Source organism: Rhinichthys klamathensis, unplaced genomic scaffold, assembly GCF_029890125.1.
Source record: "Rhinichthys klamathensis goyatoka isolate OS25496 unplaced genomic scaffold, OSU_Roscu_1.1 h1tg000220l_1, whole genome shotgun sequence".
In the NCBI taxonomy this organism is placed as follows: domain Eukaryota; kingdom Metazoa; phylum Chordata; class Actinopteri; order Cypriniformes; family Leuciscidae; genus Rhinichthys; species Rhinichthys klamathensis.
Window position 1 is genome coordinate 1,460,548 of NW_026606744.1, and position 24,617 is coordinate 1,485,164.

The following is a 24,617-nucleotide window of genomic DNA, read 5'->3' on the forward strand; positions in this document are numbered from 1 at the left end:
TTTGATGTTTATTAGGCAAGTTAATGAACACTTTCAGTATTGAGTGACTGCATTTTCAAATGTATAAATATTGCATTGGTCTTGTATGACTATAATTTATGTTTTGACTTTTTTTTAGAGCCATTGTTTGTACAGATATCTTTGTGAACTGATGTTATTACCATTGTTAGCGTTATTTACAGAAAGAAAGTTTTTCTACAGGCTAGGAATCCATCCACAGGAGTGCTTAAGACTTTGTGAATGTCTAAGAAAGTATTGTGACACCAAAAGTCTCAAGACATGAAACATGCAGCTCTTGAGGTTTGTGTGTGGTTTTTAACCCAAAATCATTTCAGTCTTGGTTTTGTTTTGGCTTGAGTGATGAGGAACTTTTTCTATGTGTAAAGTGTAGCAGTGGAAATTTAAACTAATGCCTAAGCTACTGTGTGTTGCAGATGCTTTACTTACCAACAGCAGGTGAGGCTTTAATCAGTACCATTTAGTCAGGTTGTAGCTTATTTAAGTTGTTATAAATTAACACGGATAAAAAAGGTTTCCTCATCAAAGTAACATGCGCACTGTAACTAGCGCTGCAGTACCGGTAATAATGTGGGATCCAGATTGACCTCACTAGTATAAACACATACCATTCAGATGTTATTTGGGCATATAGTATTCCATTCTGTCCCAGAATTCAACTTAAGACAACATTTCTTGTACGATGAAATCCACTCATTTAAATAATGAAATGAACCCAAATGCATCTTATTCACAAGACGAAACAGGCTTTTTTTTCCCATCATGGTGGTAAAGATGATAGGTGAGCTTTCATCCATTGGTGCAAAACTCTTCCCTTGACTTCAGAAAGAATATTCAGTTTGCAGGGTCTCTTTCCCTTCATTTACAGGTGTCAGTAAACTGTGATCAAATAGTTAAATTTTGAATGGCCATATTTCCCACTAAATCGTGATTATTTGGAGCATGTGTCAGCCAAATGTCCAGGCTTCCAAATCCAAAATTGTGAAGTCGTTTGTCTCAGACAGGCTGCAGTTATTAAAGGTGAAACAGGGGCTGCTTCTGCCCAATAACAACCTCTCATCCACCCACAGACCAAAGTGACCACTGAAATGAAAAGAGACAAACATGAAGTTTACTTATACAAATCACATTTGCAAGTCTAAAATAAAAGACAAGAAATATGCAGCTCTGCATTATAAAGGCATCTTGCAGAATATTAATATGTACCTTCCTCCTCCAATGGCAAAAGAGTCCAAATCCCCTTTGATGAAAAAAGAGTTTTCTCCAGTCCATCGGAAACCCTTAAATGTAATAAATATAATCTCAGATGTGTTTAAAAGAAATTCCCATTAAGAATTTCATTTGATCTCATAAAACTTTACAGTTGTTTCTCTCAATGATTTGTGTTTCTCTCAATTTCTCTCAAATTTGTCTTTATATGTACCTTAAAGCGTGGGTGAGACAGGAACAGGAAGGTCTCTCCAGTGCCATAAAATGCATCACTAGGATGCAGAGGATGTGAGAGGAAGCTCCCAAAAATCTGAGGGGGAAATTAAAACCACTCAAATAACAATACACATTTACGAAACCAAAATGTCCAACTTAGGCCAAAATTACAAGTGGAATGAATATTGCAATTGAAGAGTGACCCTTGACCCTCAGCTGTCCACTTCACCAGCTGTGAAATAATGACCTGCTGGTTGTGGTCCTTGATGATTATCAGCACAGGTGAGTCGGTAGTGCTGAGTTTTCTGTATAGAGTCTTGAGACTTGCCCCGTGTTTGTCCGTGCTGTAGGACAGCTGCCACGTGCGTCCAATGGTACGTGGAGGCAGCTCTCTCGAGATCTGAGAGAAGATGCATGCTACATATTTTACTACACATTACACACACTGGGCCACCAGAATGAGATCAGGTCTTAATTTTCCAAAACTGCATGACTATGCATAAGAATTGATGTATACTGAATCTGAAGTGTGTGAGTACTGACCTCTCTAACTTGTTGGGCATCCAGTATGACACTCTGCTTCAGTATGTTACTCAAACCTTCTGGTTCAGTAGAGACAGAAGCTTTCAGCCCACTCTCCTCCACTGACACCATCTGTACAGGAACAATATGTGTATGACTCACCAACCCATACACTACCGTTCAAATGTTTGGGGTAAGGAGGATTTTAATAGTTTTATTCAGCAAGTATGCATTAAATTGATAAAAAATGAAAATAATGAAATTTCTATCATAAAAATGAAGATTTTTAGCATGGTGGTAATATGACAATGTTAATGTAGTCGGTCTTGGTGGAATAGATCTGCTATGCTGCTGTTGATTATTGGTGGTTTTGTAGATTATTGCTGCTTCTGCAGAACAAGTACAGGAACTTGCTACTGCCATACATACACTGATACGCTGCTGTGAGCATGTAAGACATACTGCTGCTGCACAAATAGCATATATAAAATTACCTGTAGCAGATGTATACAGGTGGAGCTGGGGAAGGTGGAGGGTTTCAGAGGAACTCTGGAAGCATGCTGCAAAATGCTATAGTGAACGCTAACCAGCTATTTAAAGGTGCAGTAAATAATTTCTGAAAAACTGCCGAAAATGAATCAGACCAAGCAACACAACAAACTTCTAGCCAATCAGCTGTAGGGGGTGTGTCCACTCATGACAGAGTAGGAGAGAAAGTGAGCAAGAGGGAGATTTGAAGAAAGACTGCTGAAAGACATTACAAAACAGAAAAGTTCAGAGGAATATCAATGGAAAAAGAAGGGTTATGATCCAGCAAGAGCTTTAGGACCCGCGTTAATATTAGAAAAGCTTTCCAGTGCTGGAGAGACCTAAGTGGGAAGGTCTGAAAACAGAGGCAGAGGTTGCTTTGTTTCTGCTCCATACGTAACGGTTTTGAGTGTGTGCTGCTGGTGACTAACAACAAACTCTTGCATCTATATACTCGTGTACTGCATGTTCATTTTTTGCTCTTCCTTGTCAATCTTCATCTTCACTTTATTTTTCACGAAGCTTTATTTTGCTTCGCTTCAGCTATGATAAAGAGACATCCACGCTTGCATTGCATGTTAATGCATTTTGGGGGCGGAGCAATGAAGGCAAGTGTGTTTGTTTGGGTTGATTTCAAATATGAAATATTCAACAATGATTCTCAGAAATTGTTTACTGCACCTTTAAATGTTGAGCAGCAAGCTCATTGGCTGCAGATGCGACAGGAACCAATCAGCTTGTGCCATGTAGTTAAAAATGTAAAAGAAGGACCCATCAACCTCTAGAGTTTCATAACAGAACTTAACAGAACTCAATTTCAGATAAATGCTTTTGAACTTTTTATTAATCAAAGAATCCTGATTCTTTTTTTTTTTTTTAAGCACAACTGTTTTCAACAGTGATAATAATAAATGTTTTCTTGAGCAGCAAATCAGCATAGGATCATTTCTGAAGGATCGTGTGATAAAGAAGACGGGAGTAATGGCTGGTTAAAAATCAGCCATCACAGGAATAATTATGCAATTGGTGAAAATAAGAGACTTCTTTAAAAAATTTTTTTTTATAAAAAGTGTGTTTCACTTTAAACTACCACCTATAAATAATGAATGCATGTTAACTACTGTAGTTTCTAGTTTAATAATATGCAGCACTGGACAGGTATAGAAGAGGTTTAAACCAATTTGCTCGTTCACGGTGTGCCGTGTGCAATAGAACTCTACTGCATGAAAATCTACAATATTTTTTGACCTGTGGATTAATTTTGTCTTCACATTTTAGTACTATATTTACACAGAATTGGCTTTACAAGAACTTTTGTATTGATAAAATCAAACTGAAGTTGAATATTTAAGTTTTTATTAATATACATAAACATTTACATCTGTGAAATAAAATTAAATATATATATATATATATATATATATATATATATACCGTAGTCTCAGTGAAAACATGATGCTGTCTATGTTTGGGTTTTTTGCACAGCTTCATACAATACTTGATGGATCTTGAATTTAACCTCAGGCTTCCGCTGAGGGTCAATTTTTGCCAACATGTCAGCAATGACGGCAGCGAATCTGAAATCTTCAGTGTCCTGCAGCATGGACCTCTCCCTCTCCCAGTCCAGCTGCTCCAGTATCTTCAGTAAGGCTTCCTCAGTGGTAGACATTCTCTTCGGCATTAAGTCAGTAGAAGATGGTGAGGCATTGGAACAGGATGAGATGCTTGGGGTAGGGTAAGCTGAAATTGAACAGGGCGAGGAGCTGCGTTTGGGGGATGGACAGGGTGGAAGAGTAGATGGAGTGGGGGGAAGTGGCGATGATTGCATGAGGGACAGGGGTGGAGGTTTGGCAGAAGTCGCAGTCTCTGATGTTTCTGATGCCGGAGAGGTTGGGAAGCTGTTTGTCTTCAATTGTTCCTCAATGGAGACCACTTTATATATTTCCTTATAAGAAGAAACAATAATTACATTCAGGTCTAAAAAATGTTGTAAACGTACTAAACAATAGGTATATTTTACAAACATGTATACAATCTACCACTATTTTTCATTCCTTTCTAGCTAAATTTTAAGCAACTTTAGTATTAAAGCCACAATGAAACAGAAGTACAAATATTTAATTCCATATTAATCAGTACCATATTACTATTTTACTGAAACAGACTCTTGATATATACAAATTGTAGGGCATCCCATCCTACTGAACTATGCAACACTAGTCTGAGAACACAGTAACATCCGTCAATAACGTTAAAGAAAGTATGTTTAACGTTAGAATTAAACGGATTTACACAGGTTTTATGAATGAGGTTCACAAGTGTTGTCTCTAAGTCTAGGGCTGAACGCGTACTCATCCCCAAAAGAAATGCCTAAAATGCATTTGTGCATATAGCGATAAAACAAAACATAATTTGTGTTTCTTACCTTCACATTTGGATGTGGGCCTTTCCCCCGATGTTTAACAAATTGGCATAACCATCCCAGCTCTGTCATGATCGTGTATGGACTTGGATCAATGCTTCCTGTGTAGACCCTCTTCTTGATCCTCACAAACTTGTCTCTTAAATTCTTCCACGCTTTACGGCAATCTGCCTCGTCTTTTCCGGTGGCAGCGGCGATATCGTTCCATGCATTTTTAATAATTTGAACGTCAGTATTATCGCGCATAATCGGATCATAGAGGTACCTATGTCGGCGGACTTGGTCCGCCACTATTTTCTCGAAATTATTCATTCTCATATTAGTTGCGAAAATTTGAGACCTATGAACGTCATTTAGGACTGGACTATAAAAAGATGAACGCGCGAAACCTTGCGTAGCCAATGCGCGCGATACTGCGTGCGATGACGTCACTGCCGCGCGCGAGTGTTTGGACGGTCACGGCTGGTGGCGCTTTTTCTTACAAAGATTGATATGACTGGTCTCTTCATCCAAGTACTTTAATCTTATATAGATTAAAGTACTTGGATGAAGAGACCATATCATTCATTTCTTATTATGCAAGACGCACATACATATTTCACAACAGGTAAGTTACGAATGCCCACTCGCTCATAATTTTAACCAGTACTATCCATAAAAAATCCAATTAAAACCAATTTTATTTGATAAGTTTACCATGCTCTACTCTACAGAAAAATATAGAGCACCAAATAAACTCTAGGCTACTGCCAATAACTGAGCTGAAGAGACAAACACTTCCAAACAGTAGTTTTACAGATGTAGATGTTTGAAAACCTGAATGAATGTTCAACATCTTTATTCATATATGAATTCCCTAACATACTAACATATTTGTGAAAATATGATTTAAGACTCAAGGTTATGCAGTAACCACAAGATCTAAAACATAACAGATAAAGCTAAAAAATATTTACATTAGTTAACACTTAAAGACTTAATCTACTGTTCAAACGTTTGGGGTTGTTAAGATTTATTTATATTTTTTTTTAATTTATTCCTGTGATGGCAAAGCTGGATTTACTCCAGTCTTCAGAGTCACATGATCCTTCATAAATCATTAGGTGTGTTTACTTTGAGTCTAACTATACTAAGCTTCCACCAATAGGTGACATCTGCCAGTTGTGGGCAGGGAAGAGTTAAAAATGGAGACCCGAAGTTGGACACTTTCTGCTTCTTGTCCTGACACTCGCGAGGTGTTTGTGTACTTTATCACATATGAAGTGCATAAGATGCAATATTTGTCAAATACATAGATGTTTAGATGTTTTCATGAAGCAACAAAAACACTTTTCATTCAAGTCTTTATGTACTGCTTAATACAGCGCCATCTGTAAAAGCATAACGTTCAACATAAGCCTATACTATTTAAATACCAATTAAGTGGATCTATATTTTTTATCAGTTTTATTTTGATAAACATGACTTACTATAACATTAAGGTTACATGAAAAGAGTTTTTACTTTTATAAAAACACAAATTTTTGAACATCACCTGAGCTGAATGTGTCAGAATAAACACGAAACTGCTGTGTCGTCATCAGAGCTCGTGAAGCCGATTTGGGCCAGCTGTAGCACCTGACCGAGGCGGCTGGTCTCGTCTTGCTCTCGCTGTACCTTGATGGCACACGTGATTGTGACGCGGCAGCGGACAAACTTTCTAACCAGAATGCATTGTGTTTGTCAGACACCGAATGATCTAATATGCTGATTTGCTGCTCAAGAAACTTTTCTTATTATTATCATTGTTGAAAACAGTTGCGCTGCTTAATATTTTTGTGTAAACCATGATATATTTTTTAGGATCCTTTAATGAATAGAAAAGTACAAGTTCTGGTTAGGCTTCAAGTTCTGGACCTTTGACCATGATTGAGATACTGAGGGTGTGAGTAATCTGGTTGTCATAGAAGCAACACTACAAGTCCATGAATATTGTTAAGCATATTCGACCAGTGAATTACCATGTCTGTATTTACAAATGCAAAGCGTTTTAGTTTTAGTATCATTAAAGTGAGTGAGAAACATCCCCTGCATATTCCAACCAAATCAGGCATTTTTATTTGTTTCAGTTCGATTGTTATTCCTGCTCTCTTGGCGTGTATTATCTCAACTTATTTGTTTAATCCATACATTTAGAAAATTACTGACCTCCCAGTCCTCTCCGGCCTGGCCTTCTCGTGGAGACCCCTCTTCTTCCTCATCATCAAGAAGCACAAAATCCTCTTCATCATGCTCTGCTTCGTCCTCCTCACCTCCCTCCAGGATGCACAGGTCCGGTCGATGCTGGCTCATGTAAGCGTACAGCTCATCTGAACTACAGCACAAAATCAAAGGCAGAAATGGAAAAAGAACAAGAAAGTTAGATGAAGTAACTTCATAGTTAAGTTCAAGTACTATAACATTATCAGCACATTAATTAAAACATTCTGCCATGTTTTGCTGTTTATTTCAAGGTGGCTGTGTAGTCTAGGTAAGGTGTTTAAGTCCAGGTACCTTCCCTGCTGCATAGTGAACCAGGTGTCTCTGGAAGAAATTTTAGGTTTAGAGAAAGCCCTTTTCTTCCCATGCTGCAGTTTCTGTCGAATTCTCACAAACATCAGAGATCTGTTTATACCACTACTAGATGTAGAAGGGCTAGGACCTGATGAGTGAAGAGAGATAACTAAGTGGATTAGCTGATGAATAAAAAAGAGTTGTCAGTACAAGTTAAATGTCAAAGTTCTTGAGTAAAAGTCTTGATTACCTAACAGCTGTCTTTCCAAATATGACCGCTGTTCGGATTTGTCTCGGAATTCATATTCTTTGTTTCCTCTCTGAACACTGTCTGGTCCTCCACAACAGAAAGTAGCAGCAGCAGATGTTAGCATTCCCCCAGACTGCCTCTCAGCTTCAGACATGTCCCTAGTCTCTCCAACTACCTCATCCTCTTCTTTAGCATCCAGAGTCGCTGTCAGATCATGTGAAACGGAGGACACAGGAGCGGGAATGGCCTCTAATGCTGACTGACGGGTTTTCTTGTGGCTGTTTGTTTTGCTCTTTGATGACTTACAACTGTTACATCTGGAAGAAAAATTAGATCAATGTGTCTGTGCTGTATGTGTGCAATGAATGATGAGAAAGTTAGTTCTTTGCACTGTTTAATTAACAACCAAAATTCAGTTGTTTGGGGGGTGCTGAGGGGTCTGCAACAATTTGTCACTTTTATTTGTGCGTGTGTGTATACAGTATGTACACTACCGTTCAAAAGTTTGGGGTCAGTGAGAATTTTATTTTTATTTTTTGGAGGAAAGAAATCAATACTTTTATTTATCAAGGAATAATTAATTTGATCGAAAGTGACAGTAAAGACATTTATAATGTTACAAAAGTCTTTTGAACTTCCTATTCATCAAAGAATCCAAAAAAAAAAAAAAAAAAACTGTACAACTGACAGACCAACAACTGTTTCAACATTGATAATAATAATAAATGTTTCTTGAGCATCAAATCCTCATATTATACTGATTTGTGAAGGATCATTTGACACTGAAGACACTGACACTGGTGATGCTGAAAATTCAGCTTTGATCACAGGAATAAATTACACTTTACTATATATTCACACAGAAAACAGCTGATTTACACTGAAATAATATTTAATACTATAACTGATTTTTGTTGTATTTTTAATCAAATAAGCGCAGCCATGGTTAGCAGAAGAGAATTCTTTTAAAAGTATTTAAAATCGTACCGACCCCAAACTTTTGAACGGTAGTGTATGTGTGTATATATATATATATATACAAACACACACACACACACACATTATCTATTACACATTACATTATATAATTACATGATATATTACAAAATGTATTTTCAGGGCTGTCAAAGTTAAAATTCTGGTGAATGAAATTGTTAAATTTAATTAATTTTTGTACATTAACCAAATTTCATAAGGTTACAGTTTTATTCGGTTAATCTCTGTTTAATCTCTTGCTTTGTATTAATTAATATTTATATTATATATAATTTATTTATATGATAAAAAAAATCACATATACTGTATATATATATATATAAACACACACAAACATATATATATATATATACTGTATTTATATATATATCTGTGTGTGTGTGTTTTATATATATTCAAGCAGTGAAGCAGAAAGTACCTGTATGTGGTCTTGTTGAAGTGAATGTGAGAGATATCTGTGTAGAAGGACACTGAGGCAAGATCATCCACAGAGCAGGAGAATACATATTCTTCACAGCCATTCTCCTGAACAAGTGGGTGAGACTTCTGAGGGTCAAAGAAGATCTTATTGGACGTCACCAGCAATATTCCAGAGACCACACCCTAGTGAGACAAGCAAAATGGTGAGTCAGAACTCAAGTTGAATATGCTGTATTTTATTAAATGTAATGGGAATATAAAACAGTGTAACATAAACCTAACATTGTCACCTTTCTGTCTGTGATGTAACGGGAGAACAGTTTGAGGCAAGACATTGCGGCTGGTCCCTCCCCCTGAGAGCATTCAGATGGAAGAGCCAATAGACACACATTTCCATCAGGTAAAGGAACTGCCTCCACATCCTACGAGAGATGAATAAACATCACGCAAACAGTAGAAGAGAAGCCATTGTGAGTCACTACATTACAGTTTGACTGGCATCACAAAGAGCTTAAACTCGGAATTAATGCTACAAACGAGCTGTACTGAGATTTGTCAGGCTGTTCACTATTTAAACCCTAATGCATTAAGCACCAAGGTTTGTAAACGCACTATTTTTTACTCTCTCACCGTCAGTTTGTCATATTCCGCATCCGTGGAAGGAGACACAAGAGTTGCAGTTCCCACAACACCAATGTCGAGCGCAGGATCAAGGCTGTGCTTTTGTCTTGAATGTGGGTCAGAAGCTGTCGCCGTAGAAGTTGAGACCTTGTTCTTGGGTAACTGTTTGAGGTGGTGCATAAGGAAAGACATTGTCACGCTGAGAGCAGTTTCACTTCCCTTCCTTCTTTCCACACTGCTGTACACCCCCTCATTTCCTTATTCATAGCCCTGTGACATCAGCTGTCTGGATCTAGTCACAGCACCCAGAAACTATTAGCTAATCACAAAGATGCATAATTCATGCAAATGGGATCACATGACATTGTCACTTCCTGTCATAGATTATTTTCCTTTGTCATGTTTGTCTCCCAGTTGGCCCGAGAGATCTTATACTTAAGAATAAAAATTAATAGGAGTTTAACTGCTACTTTGTTTCAAATAACATGATTAAAACCCGTAAAGACTAGTGTTTGTAGTGTTTACCAGTGGGCCCGTGAGTTAATAAACTGAGAGCACATTAGAATGATTTCTGAAGGCCCAATCATGAAAACTGACATTACAGAAATACATTACATTTTAAAATATATTCAAATAGAAAACAGTGTTTTTAAACTGCAATAATATTTCACAATATTACTGTTTTTACTAAGCATAAGAGACTTAAAAAAACATAAAAAAAATCTAACTTTTGAACCGTATTGTATACATATGATTTAATATGCATAATTAAAAGTACATAGGGACACCATAAAAAGAAAACCTCTGCAAAAACTATTCTGACCTCTATTTGTGATTTTATTCATGCCATTAACTGAAAGGTGGACTTCTTTTTGTTCCACAAATCAATGAACTGCGCACAGTTCTGATCGTCCAAATTATTCATTCCCTATGGCTTTGCTACAGACAACTGTATCCAGACATGCAAATAATGGTGGATAACATGTATTACTTATACTGGTAGTGGTATCTAATGATTTGCATAGTTTAATCTTTAAACCAACAGCCCAGTCTTTTATTCTGAAACTGTTTAAACCCAGCACACTTAATAGCAAACTAATGTCAGTTTGTTTCCAAATGGCAGAAAGGTCAAACTGAGAATCTGAGGATTGTTTATGCTCTTGTAACACATTTCATCTGGTGAAGCTTGAATAACGACGGACGTCATGTATTTTCAAGGGTGTCTCTGTGTAATACAATTCAAACAACCTACTGCACACAAGAAACTAAATGGACATCAACTTTAAAAAAATGAGAAGAAAAGACCGTTTGATATTGAACAGAAACATTTGGCTGGGTCATCAAATTAGCCTAGTTTATTATTTATAGTTCATTAATTCATTTTAAATAATAAAATATCAGTTACCAAAGCCTTCGCAGTCGACATTCTCCCATTATATTTGCTGTAAAGTTTCCATGTTCTCCTTGAATTATCCATCAAACAGTTTCATTAAAGATCTTTTAAAGCTTGACAAAACAGCATGGGGTGTTTCAGTAACCTTTGTTCCAAAGTTATCAGTATACGACAGCAAGGTATGACAATGTTGGCAGTTATATATATGGAGACTTCTATCATATATCAACAGGAACTTGAAGGCGATGGAGTGTGTGAATAAGCTTAAAAACTTGACTCACTCCTGGTTCATTGTTTCTGTATGACTCCAAAATCTTCGTTATTGGATCTTTGACTGGAAATGCCGCCTCTATGAAGATAGATGCAAAAACAGTTCAAAATGCATACAAGTAACTAGAGTGAAAGCAGATGTGTTTGTTTCTCAGTTTGTTTCTTCAGCTGTTTAAACTACCAACACACTGAGTATGTTTAGTAAGCAGGAACTGTAATTTTAAACCAGTGTTTGTGAGTCACAGTTGAATCGAAGTATGTTAACAAAAATCATCACCATTTAAAAAATGTTAGTTGGGATTTTCAATGTATATGTACAAACTCCAATATTGGCTTTACATAGCAGTATCACTAAGGCTGCATTTATTTATCAGTAACATTGTGAAATATTATTACAATTTAAAATAACTATTTTGTATTTTAATATATTTTAAAATGTAATTTATTCCTGTGATGGCAATGATGAATTTTCAGATGATCCTTCAGAAATCATTCTAATATGCTGATTTGCTGCTCAAGAAACTATGATTTATTAACTAAATTAATGTCAGTGTTGAAAACTGTTGTTCTGCTTAATATGTTTGTGAAATATGTGATAAATTATTTTCAGGATTCTTTGATGAATAGAAAGTTTATTTGAAACAAATATTTTGTGACATTATAAATGTCTTTATTACTGTCACTTTAAAGTTTTCGATCTTGATCATTTTAATGCATCCTTGCAGAATAAAAGTATTAATTTCTTATTCTTCTTTTTTTTTTATCTTACCGACCCCAAACTTTTGAACGGTAGTGTAAACCCTTTATGCAGTACTGAATTTCATTTATGTTTCTAACTTAATGTGCCATAATAAAAAAAGTAACTTTATAACTAAACACTATTTCTGTAAAGGTGTGTGGCTAGGTGCCTAACAAATCAGCAGCTAATTGTCAATCGTTGGTGATGGTCATTCACTTACCCTTTAGATAGTACTGTCTTAGTTTGGGGTTTCGGATTTGGTGATTCCCTTTGCCACACTCCTGCCCAACACTGTTCCCCAGCACACTCTGAGCGCCAATGGAACATTGAGCAGTAATGAAGCCTGGAGGCTGCGAAATTCCAGCCGGCAGCTTTGATCCCAGTCTAAAGACAAGATGACACAGATCTCTTTATGAGCTTAAGCTACACATTAATGATTTCTTTTTCATCTATCCCTTTAGTCCCAATAAAACCTTACCTATTCTTAACATTTCCAAAGTAGCTGGCCCTGCTCTTGTCTCTCTGAGCTCTGTGATCCATGAGGTCTCACTGCTGAAATTGAGAGTTGACCAGTCAAAAAAAGTTAACCCTTCCAGTACAGGAATCAGTGATGGAACGACTGCCCACTGCTGTGTCGGCATCTGGAATTCTTCCTCTTCCTTCTCTCCATCCTCATCAGCATTCTCTGCACTTTACAGGAAACCTGCAATATGAGAGGAAGAGGAGTCTGTAATGGGTGGTTTACTTTGTACAAACCATTTTTTATATGCACAAGACATTCTCATTGTATTCTTATATATATATATATATATACACACACACACACACGTATTATAAATATTAAATAAATACATTTCAATATAAATGATAAATATTATATAATTTTGTTATATTTTGTCTTTTTTTTTATTTAGTTTTACCATTCATTGTATCTCTTTTTACAAATATTTTATTTTCTGTACTATTTTAATACTTCAGTTACTATGTTCTGTATCAGCAATACTGAATCTTCTACTAAATACTAAATCTGCTGAATCTTCAGCAATTTTGTAAGGATAGAAAATCATGCCAATAAAGCGCAGTTGACTGAAACAAATCGATCTCTTTCGGTCCACATACAGCCATTTAATATTCAGGAAATGCATACATTCTAACAAAAGACAAAGATTCATGCAAAATGGCCTACTTGAGCCAAATATAACAGCAAATACCCAGGTCCAGTAATTATGTGGTTCATCTAAGATAAAAAAAAAAACGACAACAACACCTACAACATTTAGTCAAGACATTTAATGTCGAAGCAATAATCGGGCCCAAAACACAGTACAAGATGTGGATTGTTGATAGAGCTGCTGCTGCAGGCCCCAAATGCATCACAATGTCGCACTTCTGTGTCTAGAATCCACAATAATATATATATATATATATATATATATATATATATAGTATTAATAAACAATATCTTTTCGGAATCCTTGATATTATCTCTCCCGATTAAAATTCTTCAGCAGTATCCACTGATGGACCACTCATGGTGCTCATGTTTTATATGTTTCTCTAAACTTGGCACTAAAACTGAGTTACAATAATCGAAAATCACCAAAAATGTGCATTCATCTTACCTTGGTCTTTAATGGTCCCATATAACGACCAGCTGATCGGGACGCTCCGCATGATGCACTGTCATGTGTTTTGATGCCTCTGCAGTGAATCTGTCACCAGTCATTAGATAATTAGGACCGCTCAATTCCCTTTCGCTCAAATTCCCAATTACAATCGAGATGTCGTTGCAGAATGTACCAGCTGAAAATATCTTCTTCTAAATATTTGAATTTCTAAATCTACATTTGCTTCAATGCAGTATGGCCAAGCAGGTATATTAACTTCCATCTGCAAGGTGACTTTTATTTTGTTTTTATGTATATCGTAGTTTAAATAAACCAAATGCGTCTTTATTTACAATTGTGTAAGCATATCAAATATAAAATCTATTTACATTTATATTTATATTTAAAAAATCGTTTCAAAGCGGTATATTTTAACTTTGTGTGCAAGATTACTTTTATTTTGCACAGGATGATGTTACCACACGCACTTCCGACTCATGCACCGCTTGCTAAATTAGCCGGGGGCGCGCTGGGCTAACGGCTAAACGGCTAACGGTACAGGGAGAAAGGAAGCCCGGACATTCACAACACACAAACCATAATAATCTGCACCAGTGCAGAAAAAATAAACCGAACTAATCTGACCACACACGGTATGGCTTATATGGTTTCTAAATGCATAATTAGCAGAAGTACATTATGAGGTCGTTTGTTAGCTGTGATGCTAAACGAAGGAATGAGGGTCACAGGACGCCTTTGATTTGTTTACCTCCTTGTTTACATTTTAGGGTTTATTGTGTTTGTTAATGTTCACAATTTGCACTGTTACTCTTTTGTATCGCATAACGTATAGCATTATCGTCTGTTCATTTAATTTACCATTTTTATTTCTTTACTCTTATTTATAATTTTAGTACTCAACTTATCAGTTCATTTACTTCTTAATTTATTACGTATATAGCTAAATTGTGTTGTAGAGCGATTGCGCGTCATAACCTTTGCTTTGGTTACACTGCTCAACGCTTTATTTACTTTATTCACTTGATTTACACAAACTAACACAAAGGAGGCAATCAGTCTGCAGCAACTAAAAAAACAATTCACTGTGCTCATGATATCTTGATCTGCATTCACAGTGGTGTTGCACATAAAGTATAGAATGTTTTTTTTTTAATTTTATGTTTTTCTTGCTAATTTTACAAGGCAAAGGAACCCTCGTCCCAGATGAACATGTACAGTGTGCTATAATAATAATCAAAACACCACTGTACAATCCAAGGCTGCAAGTGCTTTCTTTCTACACTTTCAGAAAAATGGAGACAGAAGCAGTAAGTAAATAAACATCTAAAAGAGCTATTTTATTTATGTTCTGTCAGTGTGTGTATATATATATTTTTTAAATACTTATTATTTTGTTTACTTGCTTTTTAGGAGGTAATTCCTATTTGGCAAAATAAACCACATGGATCAACTCGTAGTGTGGTGAGACGAATTGGTTCTACGCTGCCTCTTAAACCCTGTCCCAGGGCTTGTTTCCAGGTATGGGAATAAGCATTGTTCATATAAACTAGCATATGCTTTCATGCACCCAGATCATCAGGTGGTTGAGTTAAAGATTGAAAAGTGTTGTAAGTTAACCCTCATATTTTTGAGTAAGGAAAAAAAAGTGTCACATTTTTTTTTAATGAAATGTTATAACACTAATTTCCCTGAAGTAACAATAAAAATATGCGGCTCTTTGGGGATTTTAGGTCATTTAGATGTCATTTATCATCTATTACCAAAAATAATCATCTAGATGTTATTTACCATTTATTTAAATCTACACTTCTATAAACATAAACAGTTGAAACACAAACCTCCAGTTTCACAGACAAGTCTTTAGCTAGTCACAGATTAAAATGCATGTTTGAGCTGTTTTAACTGAAAGCAACTTCCACTGGTATATCTTAAAATATGTCAGTGACATTGTTTTGTCTCAAGATGCAGATTTTTTTCTAAGGCATGTTTAAAAAAAAAAGAAGCTACTTAAGGGATACTCCACCCAAAAATGAAAATTCTGTCATTTACTCACCCTCAAGTTGTTGCAAACCTGTATGAGTTTCTTTCTTCTTGAGATATTTTGAAGAACGATTGGAACCAAACAGTTGTTTGGCACCATTGACTTCCATAGTAGAAAAAAAATCTTATGGAAGTCAATGGTGCCAAAGTTCCAATCGTTCTTCAAAATATCTTCCTTTGTGTTCAGCAGAAGAAAGAAACTCATACAGGTTTGCAACAACTTGAGGGTGAGTAAATGATAACAGAATTTTCATTTTTGGGTGGAGTATCCCTTTAAATGTCCTAATTGAACTAAGGCTTAATCCTGGCTTAATCTAAGCGTTGTCTGTAAAACCAGGCCAAAGTAATTCATCATTGCTACCATCTGTCTAAAACAAAAGTATAACGTGACTTCATGTCAGGTCAAAATCATGTTTTGACAGTAATGGTCCAGTAGATGGCTGAAGTGTCCTATGCATCCAGCCGTTGCACAAGTTTTTGAGATTTTATGCTTAGGAAATATACATTTGGATACTTATTTAGACATTATCTAACTATTATGTGCCAAATTGTGGTACATTAAAATAAAAAAAATTTGGAAGCGTCATTTTTGCAGTTTTTGCACTCTAAATGTTTTGTAATCCCGCCCCTTTATTTATGTGTGTGTTTGTTCAACATTGGGGCTGATATATAGATTTTATTCAACACATATTTATAAAAACGAAGCTCTGCATTAGGGTCTTTCCCATGATTTCCCTATGGTTGGTGTGACCTTTTTTTATGATGACTTATCAATGAAATTATAAATTATGAGACTCATCAAATGAAGTCCATTTTTGTTTGTTTGTTTGTTTGTTTAGAATGTTTAAACATATTCCCAAGTTCACAAGAACTAAGACTGAGGAAACCATTTTATATATATATATATATTATTTAAAAAAAATTTACAGTAAAAGATGACAGAATAGCTTATAAAGGTTAAAACTAAAGGAATGGCTGTTTTCTGCTTGTGTTCTTCAGGAACTCCCAGGCCTTCCTCCAATGCGCTCTTTGGATGGTCCACTGGTGCCTACGCTGGCAGATATTGCCTGGATTGCAGATGATGAGGAGGAGACATATGCCAGAGTGAGGTAAGTCTGTCATGCTAGTGCACTGGATTTCCTATTTGACTGCTTTATTAATGGTGTTTAGTAGGATTTAGAGTAGAATTTGAATTTAGTGTTGGATCCTCACTAAAATATCAAATGAATTAATTTTATCCCAATGCTGTCTTGCTGTTTGTCAGGAGTGACACACGTCCCCTGAGGCATGAGTGGAGGCCAACACCGCTGCTGATCATGCACAGGAACTCGTCTGTGCCCAACTTCAGACGAGAAGGCAGGCGAGTCGAGGGTCTGAGGAAACCAGGTGTTACCGCTCTAAACCGCACCACAGCTTTACAAGATGAGCTGACTCGACTCCGAGCCCAGATCGCCAAGATTGTTGCTTCAGAATCAGGTTGAGTATTTGACTAAATCATTTCATTCTATATAATTTAGTTTCTCTTGGGTTCTAATTTTTTTACATTGGCAAGTTAATACTTAAGATGTATTTGGCTTTAGACTCAAAATTAAGACTAGTATGCAGTAGCAGAAATATATTTGCTTAAAAATGTTTTGACCTGTAGTGCTTCATAAAAATTGACCCGTTTCAGATTCGAACCCCATCACCCCTGACCTGCTGTCCCCTGACGACACTAGTGTGGGCTTCTCCATGGCTCCTTTTGAGACGGCTGCTTACCAGGCTGCTCCCACAGCCTCCTTTGTCATTAGTGATGTCACAGAAGAGGAAGAAGAAGAGGAGGAGGAAGAGGATGAAGAGGAGGTGTCAGAGCTGGTGCCTGATCCTGTGCCGACAGTTTCCATGACAGCATCTGCAACTTTTGATCTTGATCACCCTACTATGGACTTTCGGGAGCCAGAGGAGGACACAGTGTCTCTTTCAAAATCGACAAGCTTTGCTGATGTAATGGACATCCTGAAAGACATGAACCGCATGAAGATGAGCAAGGACAGGTGAGCACTGTTTCAACACCAGCATGACATAGGCCGTGAGACAGAGGGTTGATTGGTACCATTTTGAGGGATTAAACCGCATGGTGATTTTTGTGTAGGTATATGACCCTGTATTTGAAAAATGTGTGATAGCATTAGATTCAAGGTAGTTTTTGGTTACGGAGGACGATTTTCAAACATATGTCAAGGAAAAGGATAAATTAATTAACTTTAAATAAATTTGACATTTTATGAAAAATGTATACAATTTTATACATTTTTATAATAAAAAAATTATAATTTTTTAAAATAAATTTTTAAAATTATAAAAGGATACATTTTTCTCTCTTGTAGTCACTGAACACCTTAGCTTGAGGTAGGATGATATAAATGTTGATTTCTAATGAAAGCTACCATGGATCGGATGCTATCACACATTTTCCAACACTAGAGATGTGTACCTTCATGAAAATCAAAAAGAAATTGAATCCCTCAAAATGGTACCGGTAGCCCAAATTTGGGGTCCCGTCTCATGGCCTAACACTGACTATGCAGAAATTTGGTGGTGGTCGGGGGTTGTGCTGTTTTTTAGAATTGTTTTCATTCTTCTGTAAAGGCCTTGTATTAATATTCATTATTGTATTAATAATATATTTGTATTACTACTATTCTACTTATTTTGAGTCTATGGCAGCCCATAGAAACGCTTGCAGGAAAGTTATGGAATTTGGCACACAGATAGAGGACAGTCTGATCTGTTACCATAGGAAATTTGGAGTCTCTAACCCAACCTCTCTAGCGCCACCAACTGTCCAAAGTTGAGCTCACGCTTATCCTAAGCTTTTGAACCACAAGGGCTAGAAATTTTCCTTAATTCATTAATACAGTTGGTGCTGTTGTGTTTTGTGACCAATAATCATAATATTATAGGGGTGGGAATCTTTTACCATCTCACGATTCAATTCGATTCCGATTCTTGAGGCCACGATTCGATTCAAAATCGATTTTCGATTCAAAAAGATTTTCGATTTAAAACGATTCGATTTTATCCATAATGATTTCTAATCGGGTTTCTGATCATGATCTACTCTCATCTGCTTTGCTATACAGAATGACAAACGGAGACCAGTGTTTCCTCTAGGATTTTTTCCAGCTGTGGTGGCAGGCCCATTTCGCCAGGGGGAGGGGGCGTGGCCCATGAGTGATATTGCCATTGGCCACGCCCCCTTACCCCAGGTGTTTAAACCTCCCCTAAGTATTATAACATTATAACATGAAAGGCTCGAATAAGAGCGGCAAAGCGATTATGCGCATCCCGTGCGCAGAATGATGCACTTGAAGCAACGCGAAGTCACAGCGCGCAGCGCTCCGGATTGAAAAGTTCAAAGCACAAAGCGAAGAGATTATATCTGTCTATCTATGCTTAATGTATTATATATTTGCAACAGTTTATTGAGCATTTTCTTTTAACAGTTTTAAATTTCAGTTACAGTGCGGATGAAGAACAATTCATAGCGCTCTCCAGTGCTGGAATCTAACAGACACCCGGGAGAAAGGATTATGATTTAAAAAACGCTATAACGCGACGCGCTGTTTGAATGTTGAATTGAGAATGACTGAGGAGAGATGAGTTTCCATTAACTTTAACTAACGACTTAAATATTCATTTTTACCTCACATTATGCTATTGAATGACTTTAGAAGTCTTGGAATATAGTGCGAACACTTTATGGTGCTTTACAATGTTTTTTATGCCTTTAGCTTAACAATAACAGAATCACATTAATATCGGACCTCACTGAGAAGCTGCAGCCGTGGTGGGATTATTTTAGGTGTGGCGGGCGGCCACGGCAGAATGAATGTAGAAGCATCATATTTAGAAGCATCAGAAGCTCTATAAAAGCATCCATATTTGCTTCCTCTGATTTGCCGCTCACGTTCAAAAACCGGCTGCGTGCATGACGTCCGGACGTCCCGTATAGGCTATAGTTACAAAAAAGGGAGGCGAACAGCCAGCTGATTTTATTTATTTATTAAATCGATTCTTGGACATTTCAGATCGATTCTGAATCGTTGCAAATGAGAATCTAGATTCTTCTGTGAATCGATTTTTTGGCACACCCCTATAATATTATATATTATTTTATCATTGCTATTGATTTATATTAATTTACAATAATAATTATTTATATTGTAAATCAATAGTAATGGTGTTTTGATGCCTATTAGTTTTTATTTTATATTATTAATAATTAATGTAATTGAGTTTTACGTGTTAAATTTAATTAATTATTATTTTAATGAATAGTGATAGCATATTAATAGATGATATTATTATTATTATTGTTATTTTTTATTATTAATAAATAATATAGAGAATAATGTTATTGTGTACTGTATTCAGATATAACCGTGGGTGCACCTCACTGAGGGAGGAAGATTCTGCCTCTCTTATATCTGAAGCATTGAGGAAGAAATTCGTTCTGAAGGATGATGACATCAGTATGAGGAAATGATCTATTATCCAGACCTTCTCAGCAGACTCTCTATGTAAGGCTGAACTGCATGGATTTCTTTTCCTCTGGTTTAAAGTTTCAGTCTGAGATACAAAGCCGAGAGAATAAAACATGACTGTGGAATTTTAAATACTTTTATGTTCTTAAGTCTTTTTTTCTACTGGGTCAATAGGCCTGTGCCTGTGGACCGTTGCCATGGAAACCCCATAAAGCCTCTGAATAAAAGGAGTTATTCTGCGTTCCTCAGTGCTTCCACAATGCTGCGCTGTTGTGACACGTCTGAAAGGAAAAGAAGCAGTTCTCATCAGCACACACACATACATACTCCAACTGGCACTGAGCGACCAAGTTTGTAATGCGTGTGTGCGTACATAAGGATAGCCTTTATACTCAGCAGATCAGTGATCACCTTTGTCGTTCCATCATAGATTTTCTGAAATCTAAGCACTACTTCCTGTTTCACCATCATTGTTTTGTTAATTTCAATAGGACATTAGTATCTTCAGATCCTTTATCAACAAGCACGCAGTCGAAATTTCAAAATCACATCATATTCAAGCCATGAAATTACCGTACAGAAGATTCCTGAAAGATCCCAGTTCCAGTCTGTTATTTTGTAGATGTGTAGTATGGAGCTGTAGAAGTGTATCTCTTGCCTTACACGTTCCCTCATACAACCCTGTTATACTTGAAGCAGTTTTGATGAGTGATCTGATGTTACGATACATGCGTATTTTTGCCTCCGTTTAGAGACTAAACAAGACGCTGTTCTATTTAAAGGGTTTTTGTGTGTGTGTGTGCATGTGCACTGAAGACTTCGGATTGCATTCTGTTGTAATTAGCACTCTGTGATTTTTCCCCTTCTACCCTACAGACTTTTGAAGTCTATATTGTGTAAGAAGATTGATGTGATTCAGCAACATAAGTTTGAATTCATAATTTGTGTGGTTTATCTTCAGTACATGAGGGGGAAAACTATATTTGGTTTTTGCTTGTGTCAGGCAGGTTGTAAATGTTTCTGTAAAATCTGAATAGCGTGTGTGATGTGGGTGCTGGGTGTGACTGTAAGCCAGTTGAGAGGATGCCTCATGTTATATATGATGATAAAAGCTGTTTTTTCCTTTTACAAAGTGTAACAAGAAGCTGTTTCATGCATACATTGCTTTTGTGCCATGATCGCTCGACGCTCACTAAAGTGGAAATTGAACTCGAAATGTGCTTTTCTTTTACTTTCTTGTTTTGGACATGCCTGCATCTGTCTGACACATTGCATTAGAAGAGATGTTTTGGTGTTTTTAATCCAAAATCTTTCTTCTCAAACTTCACAAGCCTCCAGCTATGTTGAATCACTTTTAATACGAATTAGTTACTTTAAAAACAAAATTTAAACCCACTACTACCTAAAATTCATTTCCTTAAGTGATATACTAGTTTACAGAATGTTTTCATATCGGCGCTATATTCGTATTTGAGTCTGATTAATGTTGTCATCAATGCTAATTTGTGTAATATCATGCACTGAACGTACTAACGTATGTTCCTGTACCTGTCAGTAACAGGTAAAATGTGTGTGCTGCGCTTTCATTCTGACTGCAGGGTTTCATTTATAGTTTTTACCATAGTAAACACTTCAAGTTTGCTTTTATTCAGGTCAGTCTTACAGTTCCATGGTTTGTTTTTAGAGGACAGAAACTTGTGTACATGTGTGTTTGCTTTTTGTCAAATAAGGGTATTCTATCTGCCTGTTGTTTGTGTGTAAGAGGAAATAAATGGTTAAATGCATTATAATTCATGCATTTTCTTCAAAGTGATGACGTTTATTTCCCACAGGGGGCGGCTTTCTCTTCAGTCTTAAAGGAATAGTTCACTTAAAAATTATAATTCTTTCATCATTTACTTACTCTCAAGTTGTTTCAAATCTGTATTAATTTCTTCTGCTGAACACAAAAGATGATATTTTGAAGAAGGTTGGTAACCAGACAGTTGATGGACCTTTGACTTCCATAGTATTTTTTTTCCTAATATGGAAATCAATGGGGTCCATCAACTGTCTGATTACCGACGTTCTTCAAAATATCTTTCTTTGTGTTCAGCAGAAGAAAGAAATTAATACAGGTTTGAAACCACTTGAGGGTGAGTAAATAATATTCCTTTGTTTAACATTTACACTACCATTCAAAAGTTTGAAAATGAATACTTGTTCAGCAATGATGCATTAAATTGATCAAAAGTCAGATTTTGAAATTGTTGCCAAAAAATTGATATATAAATTCTTTCCTTTTGAGCTTCTCTGTATCACAGTTTCAGCAAAAAATATTAATCAACGCAACCTTTTTCAAATGTTTCTTGAGCAGCAAATCAGCATATTAGAATGATTTCTGAAGGATCATGTGCCACTGAAGACTGGAATAATGATGATGAAAAGTCAGTTATTTTAAACTGCAATATTTCACAATATTACTGTTTTTAGTGTATCAAATAAATCTAGTCTGTGATCTGCTTTTCAAAATCTTTTGAATAGTAGTGTGTTAAATTTATGGATGGGGTTTTCCCCAACCTTTTTTTTCTCGCGAGCTGATTCTTCTGATTTACTAAAAAACTCTTGCCATCAGTTCTCAGTACACTGAACAGCTGATAACCAAAACAGTTCTGTGACACTAGACCTGCAGCTGAAGCAAACACACTTGCCGATATGTGGTGATGTCTCCTTTCTTTTACTGTCTATGGATGTCTCAGGCAAACCTGTTGCCAAAGACTTCCTTTAAATTCATATTTAATCATTTACCTGATGCTTTTATAAAAAGTTACTTACGAATGTTGGTTAAACATGTTTATATCAATAAGCATATCATGCAGAAGTCAACAGTATTAGCAGTGCCACAATACTAAATGTGTAGTTCTGCAGTTCATTGTAATAAGTTGCATCATTTATGGTTCTAAAAAAATGCTCAGAGCCAAGGTGTTTCTACTACGGAAGAGGATTAGGGCCAAAGCAATAATAAAAAATAAAACCATCTCGAGATTAAAGTCATTATAATGCGAAACTAAACTCGTTACATTTCGAGAAAAAAAGTCGAAATACAATCTTGAGAACAAACTATCGAGAATAAAGTCGTGTTTTGAGAAAAAAAATCGAAATATAATCTTGAGAATAAACTCACATTTCGAGAATAAAGTCGTTGTGTTTCGAGAAAAAACTCGTTATATTTCGAGAAAGAAAAACTCGAAATACAATCTTGAGAATAAACTCATTAAATTTCGAGAATAAAGTCGTGTTTCGAGAGAAAAAACTCGTTAAATTTCGAGAGGAAAAAAACTCAAAATACAATCTTGAGAATAAACTCATTAAATTTCGTCGAAATTTAATGAGTTTATTCTCAAGATTGTATTTCGAGTTTTTTTCCTTGAAATTTAACGAGTTTTTTCTCGAAACACAACGACTTTATTCTCGATATTTAATGAGTTTATTCTCAAGATTGTATTTCGACTTTTTTTCTCTCGAAATTTAACAAGTTTAATTTCGCATTATAATGACTTTAATCTCGAGATGGTTTTATTTTTTTATTATTGGTTGGCCCTAATCCTCTTCCGAATTCTTCTGCCATTTTTAGGTTTATTTATCTAGTCACATGATCTTCCCTGAATACTACAGTTACTGAAACATTACAGTCCCTGTTGCTAAAAAACAAACAGTTTCTCTTCTTTGACACTGATAAATATGCCAGCTATAGCGTTTGAATGAGTGTCCTGTCTGGTAAAATGATGATGTCGCTGCACCTCTAGCACTGAGTCTCCTGCACCTATCAGTGCACATGGGGCCTGTTCCTCACATTACCCCCCAGGGACACACCAGTGACTTCGAAGATTCTAGTTAACCTCCTTTTTTAATTTTCTCTCAAAGACCTGATTTGATCCAGGCCAGTTTTAGTGTTTAGTCTATTTTCTGTGGCAGTCCTTGGCCTACTTCATTACACCTCACCTCTGGAAAGCAGTTTCTGTCTATTTTAGAACAGAGAGGATTTTTAGACGTCTGTGGAGATTTTGTTTAATAGAGTCCAGTGACACAGTGGCATTGTTTGAGACTATAAATATTGACCTTTGTGTGACATTGACACACTAATTTAGCCTGTTGCTCAAAAGTTTCACAGATCATCTTCCGGCTACTAAATCTAACGTTTACATTCTCACAAACTGGTCAAATTTGATTCATTTCAGGTGTTGTTATGTTGCTAAGATGAAAGCTGTCACACCCGAAAGCTCCCATTGAGACCTTGATTTACTGAAC

At 36.2% G+C, this 24,617-nt stretch overlaps 3 protein-coding genes across 5 annotated transcripts; 1 reads left to right on the top strand and 2 right to left on the bottom strand.

Annotated features, from left to right (window-relative positions):
• Nucleotides 1–921: 921 nt before the first annotated feature.
• On the bottom strand, nucleotides 922–13,992 carry si:ch211-15d5.11 (nuclear receptor coactivator 7). 2 transcript variants are annotated; one of them, XM_056264342.1, is made up of 15 exons: nucleotides 13,759–13,992; nucleotides 12,615–12,839; nucleotides 12,357–12,520; nucleotides 11,409–11,476; nucleotides 9,744–9,896; nucleotides 9,404–9,535; nucleotides 9,112–9,296; nucleotides 7,698–8,014; nucleotides 7,448–7,595; nucleotides 7,103–7,268; nucleotides 1,987–2,097; nucleotides 1,691–1,843; nucleotides 1,442–1,537; nucleotides 1,225–1,298; nucleotides 922–1,101 (listed from the first exon to the last, which is right to left on the bottom strand). In XM_056264342.1, the coding sequence occupies exons 2-15, from the start codon at nucleotides 12,674–12,676 to the stop codon at nucleotides 966–968; spliced, it is 1,965 nt and encodes a 654-aa protein (XP_056120317.1). In that variant the 5' UTR covers nucleotides 12,677–12,839; nucleotides 13,759–13,992; the 3' UTR covers nucleotides 922–965. The 2 variants fall into 2 exon arrangements, with proteins under 2 accessions (XP_056120317.1, XP_056120318.1); XM_056264343.1 differs by lacking the exons at nucleotides 11,409–11,476; nucleotides 12,357–12,520; nucleotides 12,615–12,839; nucleotides 13,759–13,992 and adding an exon at nucleotides 11,140–11,246.
• LOC130097483 (uncharacterized) lies at nucleotides 3,924–5,261 on the bottom strand. Its single transcript, XM_056264344.1, has 2 exons — nucleotides 4,925–5,261; nucleotides 3,924–4,438 (listed from the first exon to the last, which is right to left on the bottom strand). Exons 1-2 carry the CDS (start codon nucleotides 5,231–5,233, stop codon nucleotides 3,956–3,958), a joined length of 792 nt encoding a protein of 263 aa, XP_056120319.1. The 5' UTR covers nucleotides 5,234–5,261; the 3' UTR covers nucleotides 3,924–3,955.
• Nucleotides 13,993–14,257: 265 nt separating the features above from the next.
• Nucleotides 14,258–21,546, top strand: mtfr1l (mitochondrial fission regulator 1-like). Of its 2 annotated transcripts, none has more exons than XM_056264345.1 (8): nucleotides 14,258–14,396; nucleotides 14,947–15,071; nucleotides 15,175–15,282; nucleotides 16,804–16,913; nucleotides 17,069–17,280; nucleotides 17,477–17,837; nucleotides 20,221–20,366; nucleotides 20,505–21,546. In XM_056264345.1, exons 2-7 carry the CDS (start codon nucleotides 15,057–15,059, stop codon nucleotides 20,330–20,332), a joined length of 918 nt encoding a protein of 305 aa, XP_056120320.1. In that variant the 5' UTR covers nucleotides 14,258–14,396; nucleotides 14,947–15,056; the 3' UTR covers nucleotides 20,333–20,366; nucleotides 20,505–21,546. The 2 variants fall into 2 exon arrangements, with proteins under 2 accessions (XP_056120320.1, XP_056120322.1); XM_056264347.1 differs by having other exon boundaries at nucleotides 20,221–20,358; nucleotides 20,494–21,546.
• The last annotated feature ends 3,071 nt before the right edge of the window (nucleotides 21,547–24,617 follow it).